Below are 20181 nucleotides of genomic sequence, written 5' to 3'. Positions count from 1 at the left end.
ACAGGGCGACCTTACAGAGACAGTCTTCACCCTACCTTTGAGGATTGGACAGGGTCTACGAGAGGAGAGGAAAGGGCTCCAGGCTGAGCAGCCCCACAAAGACCAGAGGGACGTGTGCACAGGGCTTGGCTGAGCAGGTCCATGTGGGGCGGGCCGTTAGGAGGGCCCGGGAGCACCAGGTCCCCTGCACTGCGTTCGGTGAGAAACGAAGAGGCACGCAGGGATGTACAGTGCTTTTCAAATGGGCAGAATATGACTCTTTTTAATGGTTTTCTATTTCAGGTATATTCCAGCAAAACTCGTCTTTCCTCTTCCAAGTCCAACTCAACTGCAGTTGCCGCCATGACCCAAGGGGTAAGAGTAAACCAGACTGCATCAGGCCTGCTAAAGTCGGGAGCAATCGTAGTGGTTTTGTTTAATTAGAAGTTATTATTCAGCAAACAGAAAATGTACGCAACAGTTCACTTAAGAAATGTAAGTGAATCAAACTAAAAGAAACATTTCCAATGATGTACCAAATGACACTGTAAGTTCTACTTGGTTCGTTGGATGAACAGTGAGTGCCCATAATCACGGTAATAATTGCAAACACGTGTCTACATCCTATTACCTCATTGAGTCTTCACAACAACCCCATAAGTGGGTACTTAAAATTATTATCCCCATTTCTCAGGTGAGGAAACTGAGGCTCAGAGTCGTTAAGTGCCTTGCCCAAAGCCACTCAGCTAGGGGGAGGCTGAGATACAAGTCACCCCGGCTCACCAGTCCCTGCCCTGGCACTGCTGCTCTGCAAGGCCCTGTGGTGAGTCCTTGTGGAGAAACAAAGGACTGTGACCTAGCCCAGTGGCCCAGGCTCTGACACCTGCATATTCAGAGACAGAATCCCTGATTTCTCTGGGAAACCCCAAATGTAGAAATACCAAACAGCACAGAATCCCCTTCATAATGAAGTAAAAGGTAACTGAACATGTCACAGCAGGCGTCCATAAACACACATCCTTTCCTCGGGTGCTTTTCCCCCACAGGGCTGGCTTTCAGGCTCTCTGCCTTCAGGCTGCTCAGCCAAATCTGACAGAGTGGGGGTCCCAGAGTGCCACTGACAGAGGGTGTACAATACCCAGCTTGGGGAACTGGATGTGTGCCTCAGCCAGATCAGAGCCACTGCTCATCCCAGGGCCAATGTGCCACCCAGGGTGGGCACCACAACCCAAAGAGTCCCAGGTGGACGGCTCAGGCCACGCCCCTGCACCACAGAGCTGTGAATGGGTGACGGGGTGACAGCAGGCACCCAGGGTCACCTTGGACTGGGGAGAGGGCTCCAGGGAGTAAAACTTCCACCGAGAACCACCGTCGTCTGCCAGGCGACATGGGCGTGCGTGTCTCACAGTCGTCACGTGCTCTGGGCTCCCTGCCCTCTGAGACACAAGCCAAGGTGCCCAGCCTGCACCTGCCTGCCGTCGGCCCTCTACCTACTCCCTGCTGTCCATCAGAAGCCCCTGTGTCCACCTCCCCTCCACTACACTGAATTTGGCTGATTCTGCCTCCCTCAAAAGGACAGAGCCTCTGACACCAGCGGCCACCACGACATCAGTCTCTGAGGTGACGGTGGTAAAACTGCAGGGGCCAGCGAAAGGCTCCTGGTAACGCGCGAGCACGGCCGCGTGCGTGTGGCCGGCCCTGCACGATGTGACAAGGTTGTCTGGACAGAGCTGCTTTCTAGGAAAGCTCCCACTGTTGCTCAACCCCAGGCTTCTGCAGTGCTGTTCTGAATTCCCGGGGCAGGCAAAACAAAGCCGTACCGCGAACAAGGAGGCCGGTGTTTAACTAAGTGCCTGCAACACCCTCTGTGCTTCCAGCCCTTCTCGCCTCCATCCACATCTCTCGCTTCCACATCCCTCACCTGGCCACAGCAAAGGCCCCTGGCCCACCGCCTCCTGTGCACTCTGGCCACCTCTTCCTGCAGATCCAGTCTCTGGCAACAGCCAGACTCATAACAAAAATCCACTGTTATCACCCACGGCTTTAAAAATCTTAATGGCTTCCCAATACATCTGGCAAAAAGTCCAAACTCTCCAAGGCCTGGAAAGGACTTCCCCTGCAACCTCTGCCCATCCCATGTCCCTGCCACGTCTGCTCCTTCGGACAGGATCTGCTTCCACACCCCTCGCCCCATACTGGGCACTGCTGGCAAGCTCCTTCTCAGCCTTGGAAGCCCTCCTGACTCCGCTGCGGGCCTGAGCTACTTCCTCCACAGCCTGCCTTCCCCATGGCGCCCTATGCTGCCTGAAGGAAGGTCCGGTCCACTGACAGTGTTCTGCTGTGTGCAATCAATAAGACGAACAGAGCCCAAATCATGCTGGAACCAGAGGGAACCGAGTCACTCTTCAACAGGTAGTTATGCGCACCTACTGGGTGCTAGCCCCTGGGGAAAGCAGTGAACAAAACAGAAAAACCCTTGCTCCCATGAGGCACATATGACAGCATTGTAATGAAACCAAATGGACTCAGAGACTGACTGGCCGTCAGGGAGGGATGGCGGGATGGGGGCAGTGAGAACACAGCTGTGTGGTTTTGCTTTTGCTGCATTTTGAAACTTCAAATAACATTAGAGGAGATGATAACATTTCATCACGTCTTTATTAAAATAGGACATAGGTTAAAAATGATGAAAACACTGACCTGGAGGAGTAAGTAAATAAAAGCATTGAATTCGAACAGCCCTACCACTCCCTGTGGGCTGCTACAGGCAGATTATAAAAGGCCAGCACAGAACTGGAAGACGGCGACTGAGATCACTAAGGAAGCTCAAAGGTGAACAGACCACGAGGCGGGGTATCCAGTCAATACAAACATTCAGAAACCCAAGAGAAATGGAGGCACTCAAAGGAAAATGCTTCCTTCCCTGAGGCAGGGAAGTAACCACATTACACAGAAAACATTTCAAAAACATTTTCTCCATCAAACAAGAATAAGCCAGGGTAAAGACAAAGTAAAAAGAATATGAAAACTAAGCTGGCATCGGGATTTAAAAAAAAAAAAATCACAAGTAAATGCAATAAGAAACAAAATTAAAAGTTGAACAAATAGAATTAGAGAAAACCAATAAATTAAAATAACGCAAAAGAACATGACAGACACAGAAGATAAAAACAAACCCTACGCCCACAACCCCACAGCCCCCCGCCCACCATTCTACGAAACTCGTTTAACCCGCCTGCTGCTCCAAAGCAGAACCCTGACACCTTCCCCACCTCACCTCGGGCTGAGCTAACGGCACCACGTGTCTCTGCCCAGCTTCCACCCCTCTGCTCTGACCGAGAAGCCGCCATCTCCCATCACGTCCTGCACACCCTCCCTTCCTCCTCTAGTTACACTCCAACTACAGCTCGAGTAAAATGTTCCATCACTGCCAATCTGGGAATCTCACCAAAAGTAACTACCCTGTTTCCCAAAAATAAGGACCTAGCCAGACAATCAGCTCTAATGCGTCTTTTGGATCAAACATTAATATAAGACCCCGTCTTATATTACATTATATAAGACCCGGTCTAATACTATAGTAAAATAAGACCCAGTCTTATATTAATTTTTGCTCCAAAAGATGCATTAGAGCTGATTGTCTGGCTAGGTCTTATTTTTGGGGAAACACAGTATTGACTGGCATTACAGGTGGAAGGACTGACTCCCAAGCCCTGTCCTCCTGTGGTCTCTCCCTCTGCCTGACGGCCACATGGCCCTTGTGTCACTTCTCCTCACAGTGGGACCATGTCCCCCATCACAAGGTCTTTGCACAGGCTGGTCCGTCCACCTGCCCCACCCCAAAGGACCTATAGACAGAGGACACACACGCACAAACACACACTCACAGATGCACTTGCACACATTCCCTTCAGTTGATTTACCACTAATCACTCTTCACACCTCACAGCATCACACCTCAGGGGCAGTCTTCCCCACCCCTCCCCAAGAGCAAGGCGGGCGGCCTTCCCTATTCTATGATACGCCCCATGCAGCCTTCCCTCCCGAGTCTGCCTCAGCCTGTAAGTTTGCCCTTCCGTGTGCCCCCTGAAGCCCCCACCAGAACACAAGCTTAGTGAAACTTAGTGCAGCCTCTCTCCACTGGAACATCAGTGCTGAGCACGGCGCGTGGCCCAGGTAGGCCCTCAGTAGGTACGTGCTGAATCAATGAATGAATAAACAAGCAAAGTACACAAAGAACAAGATCAAGCACATGAATCACAATTATAGAGAAAAGAGAGAGCGAAAAAACTTTTTCAAAGATGGAAAACCCAAATGAAAGCCTGAAGATAGCAAGTTTACTATGCACCAAACTAGTAAGCAAAAACCAGTGTCACCTACGAGAAAAAAAGAATCCTGCAAGGTTTCAATCAGATATGTACATACACCAGGAAAGGCTCCGTGTCACATGTCACTTCTGGTACATGGCAATTTCTGTCAAATAAAACCATTACGGTGTGTCCTCATCTACCTTATTTGCCAGATCTGGAACCGTGAGACTTCTGGCTCTTCCCCAAAGTCAAAATGATTCAGGACATAGAGACAGCCATGACAGCGCAACCAAAGGCATTCACAAAAGAGACTTCCAGAACTGCTTCAGAAAGTGGCAAGAACGATGGGATAAGTGTGTTCAAAGGGAGTATTCTGAGGGGGATTAATGGCAACATGTCTTTTACTGTAATAATTTGTTTTTATTTAAACATTCACCGTATTGTTGGATCACCCTCGTATCTTCAAAGACGGTATCAACATCAAGGCCAGCGTCACAGGCCTCCCTGCATCCCCAACACAGAAACCAGTATGTGGTTGGAGCTTACTAAGGACGAGGACCATATTTGATTCACCTGGGGAAAGCAGAACATTTTACGTTCTTTTTCTGCCCTGCTCTTCGGTCCTTTCTCATTTTCACTAGTTTGATACAAACAACTGAATAACGAGTGAGAGAAGGCCCGGAGCAGCACGTTCCATGTGGCTAAACACTCTAGTACAAGGCTTGACCACAAAAGGGACATCGCTATTTGGGCAGGTCCGATATAACCCAAGAAAATTTGTGAACTGTAAATGGGTAAAAGAAAAAGGGGGGGGGGGGGGAGTTCAATTCAAATCATTAACAAATGTAAATGTAAATAGTAAGTATACCACTCACGGAAATATAAGACAGAAGAGAGATACCAAGGAAGCATTAAATCAAGAAAATACAGTGTTGGGCCGGCCCGGTGGCTCAGGTGCTTAGAGCTCCGTGCTCCTAACTCCGAAGGCTACCGGTTCGATTCCCACATGGGCCAGTGGGCTCTCAACCACAAGGTTGCCAGTTCAATTCCTCAAGTCCTGCAAGGGATGGTGGGCTCCGCCCCCTGCAACTAAGATTGAACACGGCACCTTGAGCTGAGCTGCCTCCCGGATGGCTCAGTTGGTTGGAGCGCGTCCTCTCAACCACAAGGTTGCCAGTTCGATTCCTCGACTCCCACAAGGGATGGTGGGCTCCACCCCCTGCAACTAAGATTGAACACAGCACCTTGAGCTGAGGTGCCGCTGAGCTCCCAGATGGCTCAGTTGGTTGGAGCGCATCCTCTCAACCACAAGGTTGCCGGTTTCGACTCCCGCAGGGGATGGTGGGCTATGCCCCCGCAACTAGCAACGGCAACTGGACCTGGAGCTGAACGGCACCCTCCACAACTAAAACTGAAAGGACAACAACTTGACTTGGAAAAAAGTCCTGCAAGTACACACTGTTCCCCAATAAAAAGTCCTGTTCCCCTTCCCCACCCCCCAAAAAAAGAAAGAAAATACAGTGTAGGCAGCCACAAAACCCAGGAGTCAGATATGCAAAAATCCTGACAAGCAGAAAGTAGCTAAAGTTCACTATGACGAGCAAAGTATTCCAGAATGATATAAAACAAATTCCAGTACTATGCTGGTTGGAAGAATTAAATCTAAAATCACAAGGAAAAAATCAAAGAAAAAAGTGAGGGTGGAAGAGGGAAGTAAGCGTATCAATTAAATTCTGAACAAGGGACAGAAAGTGTGGCAATATTAATATCAGACAGAGTATAGTTAGTGGCAAAGACCATTCAATCTAAAAACAATGTTATTTTATTAATAAATGATTACTCAATGAGGACATTAACATTTACGTTCTTAAAAGAGCTTCAAAAACAGGGAAGGTGAAAACTGTTACAAATCTGAGACTAAACTGACAAATATAATTGTCCTGAAAGAGATTAACTCCTCATTATCAGTCTATGGAAGATGAAATATAATAGATAAAAAAATACGATCATAAGAAAACCTGAGCAACAAATTTCACAAGGTGTGATAGACAAAAGCCAAACTTCATTCCCTATGGTAAACACATTATCTTTCAAGTAAATGGTATCCAGCATTTCTCCTATTTTATGATGAGTGATCTTAATGTCAGGTATTTATAAGTTTTACAGAGTGACAAGATACAGAAAAAATTAAACTAGTGACAACTGCTGATTCATAAGTGGAAGCCAAAGAGGCTCAACAGAGCTTTTGTCAACACTACAGGACTGGCAGGAAAAAACACTGGAATTTAGAGCCCAAGAGAGAGTAAGTACCTGCAACTTGCAGCTGAGCATCCTGACGCTCATGGAAGCAGAGGAAGTACAAACAGACCAGCCAATCAGAAAAAGGAAACCCACATTCCCATCCACTCTATCACAGACTGGATTTAACATGATCCGCTGCTACCTTGCCTACCTGCCGGAAGCAAAAGTAAATCCTCTCTGAGGAAGCCATCAGAGAGGCTCATCCTGAGCCTAAAATTATCTTGACTACTTTTCCCACAATGTCCATCAACCAAAATTAACAGGAATACCAGGAAGAAAGACTACAGGAACAAAAGCCAAGAGGAAAACCAAACAACAGAAAAAGACCCATAGAAGAACCAGATATATGAGTTTTCAGACACAGACTTTAAAATAAATATGTTTAATTTGGGGACTTTGGCAGGGAACTAGAAACTTTTTTTAAAAATCCAATAAAAATTCTACAGCTGAAGATAAAAAAAGGGACATTTAAAACTCAATAGAAGAATTAAACAACAGACAACACCTAAAGAACATAAGAATAAAAATAATAACAAAACATCCAGAATAAAGAGAATAGAAAATATTGATTAAAGAGTATAAGAAACAGTGAAAAGATCTAATATACAACTCTCAGAATAAGAGGAAAAAGTTAACGGGTAGAAGCAATACTTGAAGAGATAATCATTTTAATAGAAATAGTGGAAGCTACAATACAATGGAGTGGCATTTTTAAATTAATGAAAAAAATTGCTCAACTGGAATTGTATAACAAGCAAAAACAGCTTTCAAAAAGGTAAAATAAAGATATTTTCAAACAAAAATAGAAATCTATACTAAAGAACTATTGAAGGAAGTTTTTCAGACACAGAGAAAATTACCCCAAATGGTTCACAGAAACACAGAAAGAAATGCAGAGCAAAAGAAAGTACACAGACCCATTATAAACCTAAATTACTGACTGTATAATCATGTCCTATAAGGTTTCAAATATGTGTAAAATTAAAATACACAACAAACCAACAGAAGGGCAAGAGGTGAGTAGTTTTTTTTTTTTTTGAGTACGTACTAATAACACAAATTAATTGTAATTTCAATAGCAATGAAGAGTACAGAGAGTTTAAATGCTCCAAGATCCTTGTATTGTCTGGGAAGCACGAAAAGTACTAATCTGTATTAGAATTTAAATAAAGGATATATTTTGTAACCTGTAAAATACCCACTAAAATAATGTAGAAGAAACAAGCTAAAAGAGAAGGGAAAAATTAAATAAGTATAATCCATTTTTTAAAAGGTGTGAAAAATATAAAATGTGAGATATAGAGAAAACAAGTAATAATGTCAAATTTATACCTAAGTACAAGAGTGTCTAAACTAAGTATAGGTTAGACATAATCCAGTGGAAGACATAATCCAATTAAACCAGACAATTTTAAAACCACACAACTAAATGCTACCTACAAGAGTCACACATTAAATATAAACAAAAAGGTTTAAAGTAAAAGGATGGAAATTATATTCCATTACTTACAATAAAATGACTAGCCAAAATAAAGCTATTGTAGCTTTGGTAAAATCAAAGTTAACTTTAAGGCAAAAAACATTGAGACACTGAAGTTATTTCATAATAAAAAAGTGAATCTACTAAGACTATAAAATAATTCTAAATCAATATGGACTTAATAACCCTTGAAATATATAAAGCCAGAATTAACGGACTAAAGACAAAAAAGAGGTAAGTCAACAATCATAATAGCAGATTTAATTAATTAATTTTTTTATTAAGTGTTTTTCCAGGACCCATCAGCTCCACGCTGTTTCAACCTAGTTGTGGAGGGTGCAGCTCACAGTGGCCCATGTAGGGATTGAACTGGCGACCCTGGGTGTTAGGAGCACTGTACTCTAACCAAATGAGCTAGCCAGCCGTCCCGCAATAGCAGATTTTAATACATTTCACTCAATAACTAACAGAACAAGCAAAAAAACAAATCAGTAGGTTATAAAAGATTTGAGAAAAATAATTAAACTTTTGTCCTAACCAACTGCATGCACGAACGACCTAATCCAAGCTCTGCTCAGATGCAAAGGGAACGAACATTTATAAAAACCGACAGGTCGTAAAGAAAGTCTCAACAATTCCAAAGGGTTGACTTCACACAGAGTATGTTCTCTGGTCACAGGAGAATTAAGCTAGAAATCAGTAACAATACAACCAGAAAATTTCCCAAGTGCCATGAAATTAGAAAATACACAGATTAGAAACAGACACAAAAGACTATACATTATGAGTCCATTTACATCAAATACCTAGAACAGTCAACACTCATCTACAGGGTTAGAAGTCAGGACAGTGGTTACAGGTGGGAAGCGGAGGTAGTAACTGGCAGGGATCATGAGGGGAGCTTCTGGGGACCTGGATATGTTCCATCACTTGACCTGGGTGGTGGTTACAACTCAAGATCTGGACTTACATGTGTGCAATTTTTGGTATGGAAGTCATATTTCAATTTAAAAATTCATTTAAAATATGTAAAGTTTCAGTGAAACAGAAATGCTGCTTTAACAAACTCCTTTGAAAGGTTATGGTAGTAAAAATACACCTTCAGCACATGAGCCTTGTTTGTGCCATTTCTTCCATCAAGCCTGTCTAAAAATCTCTCCTCTCCCCCAAATACCTCCACTCACCTCCCTTGGGAGTCTCTGGTCCCTCGGGGCCTTACTTCTTTAGGGCATAGTTAGTTCTCTGGCCATTTTGGGGAGGGATAAAAATGGAGTCTTTTCTAATGTGGAGCGAATTTATTCATGCTTCTCCAGCTACAAAAGGTTCCCATCTGTTGGCTGATTCGTTATAATAGCAGCTTTCATTGACTGTGTCTTGTGTCAGGCATGCAATTGTAGTAGAAGTTGTGGAGCTTGAAAATCACTACTGGAATAGCTGAAAACCAAGAGATATTCCAGGAAGTGAAGTAGCTTCTGGACAAACCCATTCATTCATTCTGCACTCACTCCCTGAGCAAGTGCACTGCCTTCCAACAGGGCAAACGCACGGGTCCCTGCAGTTCCCGCCCTCATCCCTGAGGTTTGCTGCATGGGAAGTGGCGGGTTCAGAGTCCAGACAGTAAATACCGCCGGGGGTTAGAAATGGGTCAGGTCATTCAGTGTGAATTTTAAGCAAAGAAAATATCTGTAGCACCTGCAGCCCCAGTGGCCGGAACTTACTCTCTGTGGAAGGATGACAGGGGAAAGTGGGCATATTTCATACTCCACCACCGATTACTCATGGGATGAACTTCCTGAGCTGGGAGTACTTCTGGGGAACCTCAATATTAATCTTTCTCTTGTCCTTTCAGCACCTCCTCAGATGAAAAGGCAGTTTGAAAGCATGAACAAAATGGAAAATACATGTGTAAGAATCAGTGCCTCTGCTCTGAGGGCCCGGAAGCATCCTTGACTACCCGACATGAATGGAGTTCCAGAGGCCTCTCCAACCCGGAACCAGCTCTACATCTGGAAGTCAAGTATTAGGCATTCTAAACACATTTTCCCAGAGACAATATATTGGGGCTGCCAAAAAAATGTACACACATGACTTGTGTTCATCTTCTATTATCAGTATATATCGACTATTACAATTTTAATAGTGTTTTCCTTTCTTAAAATGTGTATACATTTTTTCGGCACCCTCTGTATAAATCAGGGTTCAGTCTTGGAGCAGGATGGCAAAGCCCCACTGTAACTTGTGTAGTGCCAAAACCATAGGACCATACTATTTTTCCATATTTTCATTGAGATACAAGTCACCCTTTTAAAGTAGACAATTCAGTCGTTTTTAGCTTATTCACAAAGTCGTGCAACCATCACCGGCACCTAATTTTAGAACATTCTGTCACCTCCAGAAAATACCCTGTGCTCCTTAGCAAGCACTCCCTCCCCTTCAGCCCCTCGCAACCACTGACCTACTGCCTGTCTCTGCAGATTTGCCTATTGTGGCGTTTCATATAAATGGCATCATAAAATATGCAGCCTTTTGTGTCTGGCTTCTTTCACTCTGAATAATGTTTTCAAGGCTCATCCAAATTCTAACATGTATCCGTGCCTCATTTCTTTTTCAAAAGCCTTTTAAAAGTTTGTATTTTCTATGTCAAACGGAATTCCATTTCCAATGATTTACACTAGGGAAATATCAGAAATGCACCAAAGGATCTCTGTACAAGTATACATTGCAATACCGTGTTTCCCCGAAAATAAGACCTAGCCGGACCATCAGCTCTAATGCGTCTTTTGAAGCAAAAATTAATATAAGACTGGGTATTACAAGACCCGGTATTATATTATATTATATTATATTATATTATATTATATTATATTATATTATATTATATTATAAGACTCGGTCTTATATTATGTTATATTATATAAGACCCAATATTATATTATATTATATTATATTATATTATATTATATTATATTATATTATATTATATTATATTAAAATAAGACTGGGTCTTATATTAATTTTTGCTCCAAAGGACGCATTAGAGCTGATGGTCCGGCTAGGTCTTATTTTCAGGGAAACACGGTATTATCTATAATGGGGAAAAATGAAATGTTCAATATAGGGACTGAATATATAAACTTATACATTTATATGATGGAATCCTAGGCAATATTAATAAACAAGATTTTGAAGGATATTGTAAGAGGAAAAAGGTCACTGTTAAGTAAAGAAAGAAGGTTAAAAACTGTATTTTATGAAACATATTTGATGGGAACGACATGAACCAAACTATATTACTAGGTATATTTGGGTAATAAGGGTGCGGATGGTTTTAACTTCCTATTTATATACTTCAAATTTTTCTTCAATAACAAATGATCAAAAAAAGTAATCTGTCTTTAATAACATTTTTCTACTGGGAAAAAAATCAACTTTTGGCATCTGAACAGAAAAGCACTCAGAATTAAATTCAGAGTCTCTCCTGTTTTTATTATATACAGAATTATGTATGAAAATAAGAATAAGCCAATCAGTAAGTTGCAAAAGCAGAAAAAAGACAATAAATATAAAGCAGAAACTGAATTAAGTAAAACCAAATAAATGGAATTTATCAATAATCCAAGAACTGGTTCTCTTTTTAAAAATGATAGAATTTAAGAAATCTGACAAGAAAAAAAAAGGTAAACAAATAAAATTAGAAATGCAAAAGGTGATCTAACCAGAGACATAGATGTTTAGAGTGCAAATAATATGTGCTATTAAATTTGAAGGTGTGAAATAAGTGAGAAAGTAAATTACAAAAATGCATTCAACCTTTTAGGTTTATTCATAGCCTTACCTCCCTAAAAAGTCTTTGACAGATAATTTAAATTCTCTCAAACTTTCAAGAAACAATCAATTCTAAAACTATATAAAATGTACTAGAACACATAAAATCATGGAAAGTGATTAAATGAATTTCATGGGGCTAGTTTAACTGTGAAATCAAAACACAACAAAGGCTACCTCCTACCTCAAAAAAAGGAACACACGTGGATGAGGAAAATTCTAAATCCAAAATCGGGTTGTAAAATTCAACATTACCAAGAAAAATTTATTAAGAAATGTACAAATAGCTAAAACCAAATTGACCATCGAAATTAACACTCAAAACACTCCAATGAAATTCAACACCTATTCCTATTAAAAACTCTAAAAGCCACAAATCAAAAAATAATCATTCAGGGTCAGCCCGGTGGCTCAGGCGGTTAGAGCTCCATGCTCCTAACTCCGAAGGCTGCCGGTTCGATTCCCACATGGGCCAATGGGCTCTCAACCACAAGGTTGCCGGTTCAACTCCTTGAGTCCTGCAAGGGATGGTGGGCTGCGCCCCCTGCAACTGGCAACAGCAACTGGACCTAGAGCTGAGCTGTGCCCTCCACAACTAAGACTGAAAGGACAACTTGACTTGGAAAAAAGTCCTGGAAGTACACACTGTTCCCCATTAAAGTCCTGTTCCCCTGCCCCAATAAAATCTTAAAAAAAAAAAAAAAAAAAAAAAATCACAGTCCCAAAAAAACCAAAACCAAAAAAAACTTTAATAAAAAAGAATTGAAAAAATCAGAGAGCATACTTTATTTCTAGATGAGATACCTTAATAAGAAAAAATATTTGTAAATACTCCACTCCTGATATCAGAGTCATACCTTTACAGGTAGGTCAGCCCCTGAAGCCAAAATTATACAGTCATACAAGAAATGCTATGTAGCCATTAAAAATACAATGACCATTCAGATCAACGGACATGGGAAAATAATCACCATAAATTGTCAAGAGAAAACAAGTATAAACACAAAAGGATCACTATAGTCTCATGGTATCTGTGTGTCTGAAGACAGATATTTAGAAATCAACACCTAGAGTGTGCAGTTGGCTAGCTCTGGGTAGTGATTTTATGCACTGAGAACTTTTGCAGAAAGTACAACATAACTTTTATAAATGGGGTGGGAGGTTTAAAGTAAAAATTAAATACGCTAAAATATCAACATTCTATGTTTTCAGGCAGCTGAATTATGGATGTTTGTTTCAACACACATTTCTGTCTTTTCCAAATTTCCTACAATAATCATAAAAAACAATACTCTGTGCAAAACTATTAAGAGAAATGTACACAACACGTTAAAAATATTCATTTGGACCCTCTTTTCTCTTTGCTCTTTTCTGCTTTCACATGCCAAGTTCTCAGTTATTCTCCAACCACAGTATTATTTTCAGTATTAAATTCAAAATTACCATCAGAGAGAAAAGGAGGAAAAAGTCTGACCTGCTCACATGCGTGTCCAAATCAAAAGGGAAAACAGGCGTGGTGAAGAATCAAGAAAGATGTGCGTCCGGTCTTACCGTAAAACTGTTGTTGACATTTTTGGTGCTGGATTCAGCCACGCTGGCATCTGTCAGGTCCACTTCATCAAATATGATCGACTGGAGAGACACAGGGGCCGCGTCAGCACGAGCTAAGGCACCCCCAAAGCAGGCCCGTTCCTAAGCCCTGGTCCTGTGCTGCCTACCACTCTCCTGGACCCCAGTCAAGCACCCATAGATGCCCCAGCACCCTGAAAACTGGAGGCCTGTGGACTCAATGCACACTGACTACCTGCCTCTAACAAACAGCACAGAGCCACGGGCACGGCTCCATGACTTTTTTAATCCAAGGAGGTCATTAGTGATTGCATTAGTGGAGAAAATAATAATAATAATAACACTGCAATTTCTGTATTTATTTTTTATAATACCAGCGTTTCACTTTTAAATGTGAACTATATATATCCTCAGATGGGATCCACCTGAGAGCAGGGTCCGGACTGAGAATCCTCGTCCTTCCAGCTTTAGTTTCTCCTTCTAGCACATTTGGGGGAAAGGTCTCTGCTAAAATAAATGATTCTAGGGGAAAAGAGACCGACCCAAATAGAAGAAATCCAGCCGTGAAAGAAAACAAGGGAGCACAGCAGAAGGAATCTAGTCCTAGAAAGAGATAGTCAAGCCCCAGAAGGACTGGAAATTAGGCCCATTTTCCTCTCCTCTCTCCCCCAAACTCCCCCATTATAGCCCCCACCTCCTGTTAACCTTACTGGTCCCTCTAAGAGGACTCAATCGGGAACCCCTGGAAAAAATACTAATAACTTAGAAAAGAGACTCAGCCTTTTAAGTAACCTGCCCCAACCCCCACCCTCACAAAACAAAAATAACTATAAGGGTTTTTTTGTAATAAGGGATGTTTAGAAACGTTTCTGGAAAAGTTGCTCTGCTCAATTTCAAATTTTGATGCACTAGCTCTCTAGGGATCCATCTGAAAATGCAAATGACTCAGATTCCAGATTTTTTTTAGTACCCAAGTATCAGTATTGACAGCAATACGGATACAAAAATACTGGTGTTCAGAATACCAAAAACCAACTTTGCCAACAACACACTCGCATTTGAAATGTGCAACACCACACACATTCTTTGAAACATGGCAGTAATTTAGTGACCTTCACTGGGTCCTCTGCTTTCACGAGCATCTGCCGGGTGACTGTAGCTTTCAGTCTTACATACAAGATGGCACAGTGACTGTAGCTTTCAGTCTTATGTACGAGATGGCACACAGGAAAGTGGGACCACGGCAATAAAAGTCCAGAGATAAAGAACTGCTATTCACACACCAAGAAGCCCAGTACATTTCAGAAATACGTTTCATTAGTTTCATGGGTGTATACTTATCTCCAAACTCTCAAATTGTATACATTAATTATCTACAACTTTTTATGTGCCAATTAGAACTCAATAATTTTTTTAAAAAGACATTTTAAGTCTATAATAAGACATTTATAAATGTCTTATTGAGACCCCCCCCAATCTTTCTAAAAGAAAGATATCCAGCTGTCACATGGTTATTTCCAAGACATTTTCTACTTCCCCATTGGTGACATATGACATTAAACAAAAAGAAGATAAAAATCGTTATTTCTAAGAAATAAAACATGCCTTGAGACAAACAAAACCTGGCACCCTGGAGCAGGGTGAACCTCGCTGGAAACAACAGCGCTGAGTATGGGAGTTTTGCCCAGCTGAGGACCACAGCCCAAACCTCCCTGGATGCCCAGTGTTCTCTGCTGAGGTCTCCTGCATGCATCTTACCTTTGCAGTCTTGGCATAGTACAGCGTTCGCCCTCGAAGCTTGAAGTATCTCCTTTTGGATCGTTGGAATGAATTGTTCTGTTTGGTCAGCATCCCCTCTTTGATGATGGTCTGAAAGCACAGAAACGGACTCATGAGCGTGTGTTTTCACGGTGCCCTGCACTCGTCCGCCCGAGCTGCACACTGGCGGTCTGGTGCATTCGCGAATGGAGCGGGCCGGCAGCCTGACAGAAATATTTCTCACACTCTTCCCAGACCTTGACCTATGGACAGGCCAAGCCCGCTGCCGGGGGAGGGCTAACACAATTCTCTGCGGGGCGATGGCATGCCTGAGTGGTGGGGGTGTCAGAGACCCAAGGTGTGCCCTGGATATGCCGGGGGGGTCAGCAGAAGGGGACACACAGGCTGGAAGGAACACAGCAAGCAGCCAGGCCAGTGCAATCTCCAACTTCAGCATTTGGTCTTTTTCAGCTATTCTTGGCCCCGTCTCCGTGTTCTCTGGCCTCCTGCCATTTCTCAGGATCCTGTTGCCAAAACTGTCTACGTAGGTTGCTACGGGGTTCGGCACAAATCCAGGCCTGCACCCCACTCAGCCCTCACCCCAATTCACAGGCCGGGCACGTGTATCTGCCCACACTGTGAGAGAGAAACGCCACGGCCAAAGTCATAACATTCATCTCATCCTGTAAATCTGACCAGTCCACCAGGAAATAGGAGTTCCCCTAAGAGAATCAAGAGGCGGACAGACAGCCGTGCCCTCACCTCAGCTCGATGGATGCCAAGAATGGGGCATGGCTTCTCCCACAGCTGTGTCCCCTCACGTTGTGTCCCACGTGCTGGACACCTAATGAGCCGAGGGAGCCCCACAGGCCACATACAGAAGTTAAATGCCCCACGTGTCTACTTGACCGTTAAGACACATGGACCCACACGAAGCCACTAACAGTCAAAATCAGAAAACAAGATGTGTAAAACGAGAGCTTGGCTCTCCGCGCCTGCCTGGCATGACTCGCCCCACGCAAGGGAAATGTCCGTTCTCCACGGACTCAGCACGGAATGGAGGTAGGATGCGCCCACCTTCCGTTCGAGGACAAGACTATAGGTTCAGAGAAGCTTTCGCTTAGTCACTGAATCCCGCACAGCTCTGCACTGTAAGTACCTTTCTGTACACAGCACGGGCATCTGTGGCCATTTAAGATGACACGAGATAAAACCAGACACAGAAACCTGCCAGCACCCAAGCACCAGGCGGCAAGAGCAGGGCATGGGTGCCGTCTGGTCCCCCCACAGCCAACTCTCACCGGGGAGGGTGCAGAACCTGAGACACAGCAGTACTCCCTGGAGAACAACACTGAAGACAGCCCCTGAGGCCCTACACCACCCACCCCTGGCCGTGCAGCATTCTGGGGTGTCCCGGGGACGCCGGCAGCGTGCTCCTCTCCTGTCCCCACCACAGGACGCCCCCTCTGCATATGCCAGCTCACAACCACGGGCCAGGTGTGAGGGAATCTGTGCCACAGGGCGGCCTAGCAGTACCAACGGCAGCACTCTCCAACTCCAGAGAGAATCAACCCAGAAGAAAAGTGACTGAGGCGACCACCCACTCATTCTGTGGTGTATACCTGCACCTTTACTCCTGAGGAGGTCACCCACCCACTGCCCCAGGTAATTGACGAGCACCTAGAAAAGAGGGGAACACACCACCACCCAGCGATCGAGGGACAACACACACAGACTACAGCCACAGAGTCTGAAACCTCCATCCTTTACTGAAAAAAGACGGGCTTCTCAGAAGTGTGGGGCCACATGCCCAACCTGAATGCAGCTGCTCCCAGGTGGAGAGAAAGCCCAGACCTTGAATCCCAGCAGCTCCAGAGAGAAATCAGTCTTATGGAAACACTCTCGGCTGCTTCCTAATGTTCCCTGCAGACCCACATACACATGGTGACGCTCATTTCAACGTGCTCTTCAAACACATGGGACAGCTAGTCTGTGCACAGCCGTGCAGGGCCACAGACGCCTGCACCCCATGCCAGGAGAGCCTCTCCCCTTGACCCCACGGGACCCGCTCATGGGCACAGGCACCTCTCCTTGCCCACACGTCTTCCTTACCTCTGCAGGGGAAGTAATCGCTTCCATCTCTTTCCTAAATGCAAAAAAAAAAAAAAAGGACGACACAACCAACAAGCACCCACCCAGAAAAGTTATAGTAAGTTATCTTTAAAGGATAGAGACTAGAGTATTTTCTCTTACGCCTCCCGCTACATGTCTCACAACACATAAAAGAAAAGCAGAATTAAAACACAATCCACTACACACACACACACACACACACACACACACACACACACACACATCTTTCAGAAAGCGGATGAGAGCTGATGGCGGGCGACCCAAGGAGAGCGGCTGTTCTATTTATAGAACAAGAGTGCTCAGAAAAAGACTCTGGTGGGTTTCAGCGGAAAAGGCTGGGAAGAGATAAAAACCAGTATTTCTTTGAAGCTTTCTCAGAAACTGCATTTCTTCTGATTCGCTGCTCATGAATACTACAGACATGTTGCAGAATATTTTTAAACAGTCAAAAGTGATGGTCTAAAAGTGGTCAAGAAAATAACACCCCAGAATAATCCGCTATGTTTTGCATTTGGCAGCTTGTAACTGGCACCCACAGGAAACGCTGCTCAGCTGGCAGGCTCCTCCTCACCGCCCCCCTCCGGCTGCCCCCCCCCCCAGCAGAGAGCCAGAGTCAAACACCCAGACCCCGGGCGCAGCTAGCGCGGGGCGTGCTGGGCGGCCAGGCTTGTATAATTGTCTTGTCACGTTCTTTGCACAAACTAAAGAGCCAACCCTGTCCTTCAAGCAATCCCAGGCACCTTCGTTACCATCAGGGACAAGAAAGGACAGGTTTACGACATACACAGGCACTGAGAATCAGACAGAGTAGCAAGTGCGCAAGTGAGCACTCGGCCCTCCTCCAAACAGAAAGGAAGCAAATCCCCGAGCTGGACTCCAGCGGTGAAAGTGGCAGAGTGTTCAGCCTGAGCCACCACTTCCCAGACAGACCTGAGCGCTCCACAGGCTAGACCGCCAGGTCACCTGCTGTAGGGAAGCACAGGTCTCTTAGTCACCCGGCTCAGGAACAAAGAGCTGAGGGGGGCAGATGCCCTTAAAAGAGACTTAAACCAGGGAGCACAAAAAGGTGAGAAGAGGCCCCGTGAGCCCTGGTCAAACCCTCCCGCACAGCAGGCGTCCTCTGTCTTCCAGGAGCCACGTGTGCCCAGTCAGAGTGAGGATGTCCCGTCTCTGGAAAGGCAGTGGGCGCCCCTTCCCTCATCCCTCCCCAGACACGGCCACAGCACTGGCTCTGAGGGCTAAGGGACAGCTCAGGCAGGAGCGGGCAGGGGGCACGGGGCACCAGGAGCACAGCAACTGCCCCGAGAAGAAAGGCTTCACAAACTAGGTCTCAGAAGAAGAGCCGGGGTCTGAGCGGCCCAAGCAGAGGCCCCTGAGAGGCTCAGAGGTCGCGCAGAGCCTGAGAGGGCCCGGAGGGTGGGGCACAGGCACCCATCACTGACAGCCAGGCCTGCGGGCTCACAGGGGCCCCAAGTCGAGGGGTGGTGTCTTCCTGATGTACATTTTAGAAAGACGATTTTGGTCATATTGTGGAGGAAATGGGGAGGGGTGGAACCTGAGGCAGGTAGAACACTCCAGAAACTCTTACAAGAGGGCAACGATGAGCATCTGAGAGGAGGGGACACGCTACAGGCACGACAGTGCTTGGGAAGGAGACCTACACAGTGGGGGGCGGGGGGCAGGAAGGCGACAGGACAGAACCAGGATGGCTCCGAGGGGCCTCCTGGGGGAGGATGTGGGCTCTGTGCTCAGGCCCTGAGTGCAGAGCCGGCTGCAGACATGTGGCCGGCAGGGAAGAGAAAGTTGAATGGGGGAGACGACTCACGGCAGTTCCTTATGAAGAAGGAATGGAATGAGAGGGGGCCAAGGGACCCAAGCAGGAACCCCCGACACAAGCGTCGGGTGCAGAGAGGAGGTGGAGTCCAAACAGAAGGGTGAGAAGAGACTGAGCAGAAAACCAGGGAGCAGAAGACAAAGTACTGGGAGGACCCGCTGGACGCCTAACACAGCGGCCAGGCCATAAGTGGGGACTGGGAGAGCCAGGGAAGGCCCTGCCAGCGCAGACCCGACGGCCTGAACCAGACAAAGCCAGATCGAAGTGCATTGAACAGGGTTTTTATTTTTTGCTTAATTTGTTTTTGGGGGGTTAACTGTTTTTTCAGGCCCCATCAGCTCCAAGTCATTGTCCTTCTGTCCAGTTGTGGAGGGCGCAGCTCAGCTCTAAGCCTAGTTGCCGTTTTCAATCTTTAGTTGCAGGGGGTGCAGCCCCCCATCCCATGTGGGAATTGAACCGGCAACCTTGTTGCTGAGAGCACGCGCTCTAACCCACTGAGCCATCCAGTCGCCCCGAACGGGTTTTTTTTAACTTGCATGTTTCTTAACTTTTTATAAACATGGAATCAGACTGAGCATGCCGTACTTCAGCTTCCTCTTTTTCTGTCATGCTATATTGTCAGCACCCTTCTGTATCAGTAAACATATTTTTGTCAGCTCCAGAGTGCTTCACTGCACTGATGTGTATATGTCAACCCAGTCACCCCACTGCTGGGACATTCAGAATGCTTTCCGTCAATACTATCAACAATGAATGCTTCAAAGCATATTGCTGTAACGAAATCTCTGCACAAGTCCTTAGCTATTCCTTACAGCAAATCACTAGAAATAGAATGTGGGGATCAAAGATAGCCCAGAAATAGACGCTTGCAGATTTGAGACAAAGAAGTGTGACAGTGGCAGTATCACAGGCTGGGGAACGCAGAGACTAGTCAGTGAATGGGGCTGAAACACGGGTTATCCAAGGGGAAAACGTAACTGGTCCCTTCCCTC

At 44.9% G+C, this 20181-nt stretch overlaps 1 protein-coding gene across 3 annotated transcripts in view; it reads right to left on the bottom strand.

Moving 5' to 3' along the window:
• DGKD (diacylglycerol kinase delta) overlaps positions 1–20181 on the bottom strand; it is a 100885-nt gene that overhangs the window by 61023 nt on the left and 19681 nt on the right. For 2 of the 3 annotated variants that reach the window (XM_074315247.2, XM_074315255.2), the window contains exons 2-3: positions 15223–15333; positions 13447–13527 (exon numbers count right to left, since the gene is read on the bottom strand). In XM_074315247.2, the coding sequence (XP_074171348.1) occupies positions 13447–13527; positions 15223–15333 (192 nt within the window). Of the gene's footprint in view, positions 1–13446; positions 13528–15222; positions 15334–17334; positions 17357–20181 lie in introns of those variants that run through there. The other variant, XM_019739753.3, reaches the window with a different exon arrangement.

This window comes from Rhinolophus sinicus, chromosome 17, assembly GCF_057876585.1.
Source record: "Rhinolophus sinicus isolate RSI-liver-muscle chromosome 17, RSI-T2T, whole genome shotgun sequence".
NCBI classification, from domain to species: domain Eukaryota; kingdom Metazoa; phylum Chordata; class Mammalia; order Chiroptera; family Rhinolophidae; genus Rhinolophus; species Rhinolophus sinicus.
The sequence above is the reverse complement of the archived record's forward strand: the minus strand, read 5'-3'. Positions and strand labels throughout refer to the sequence as shown.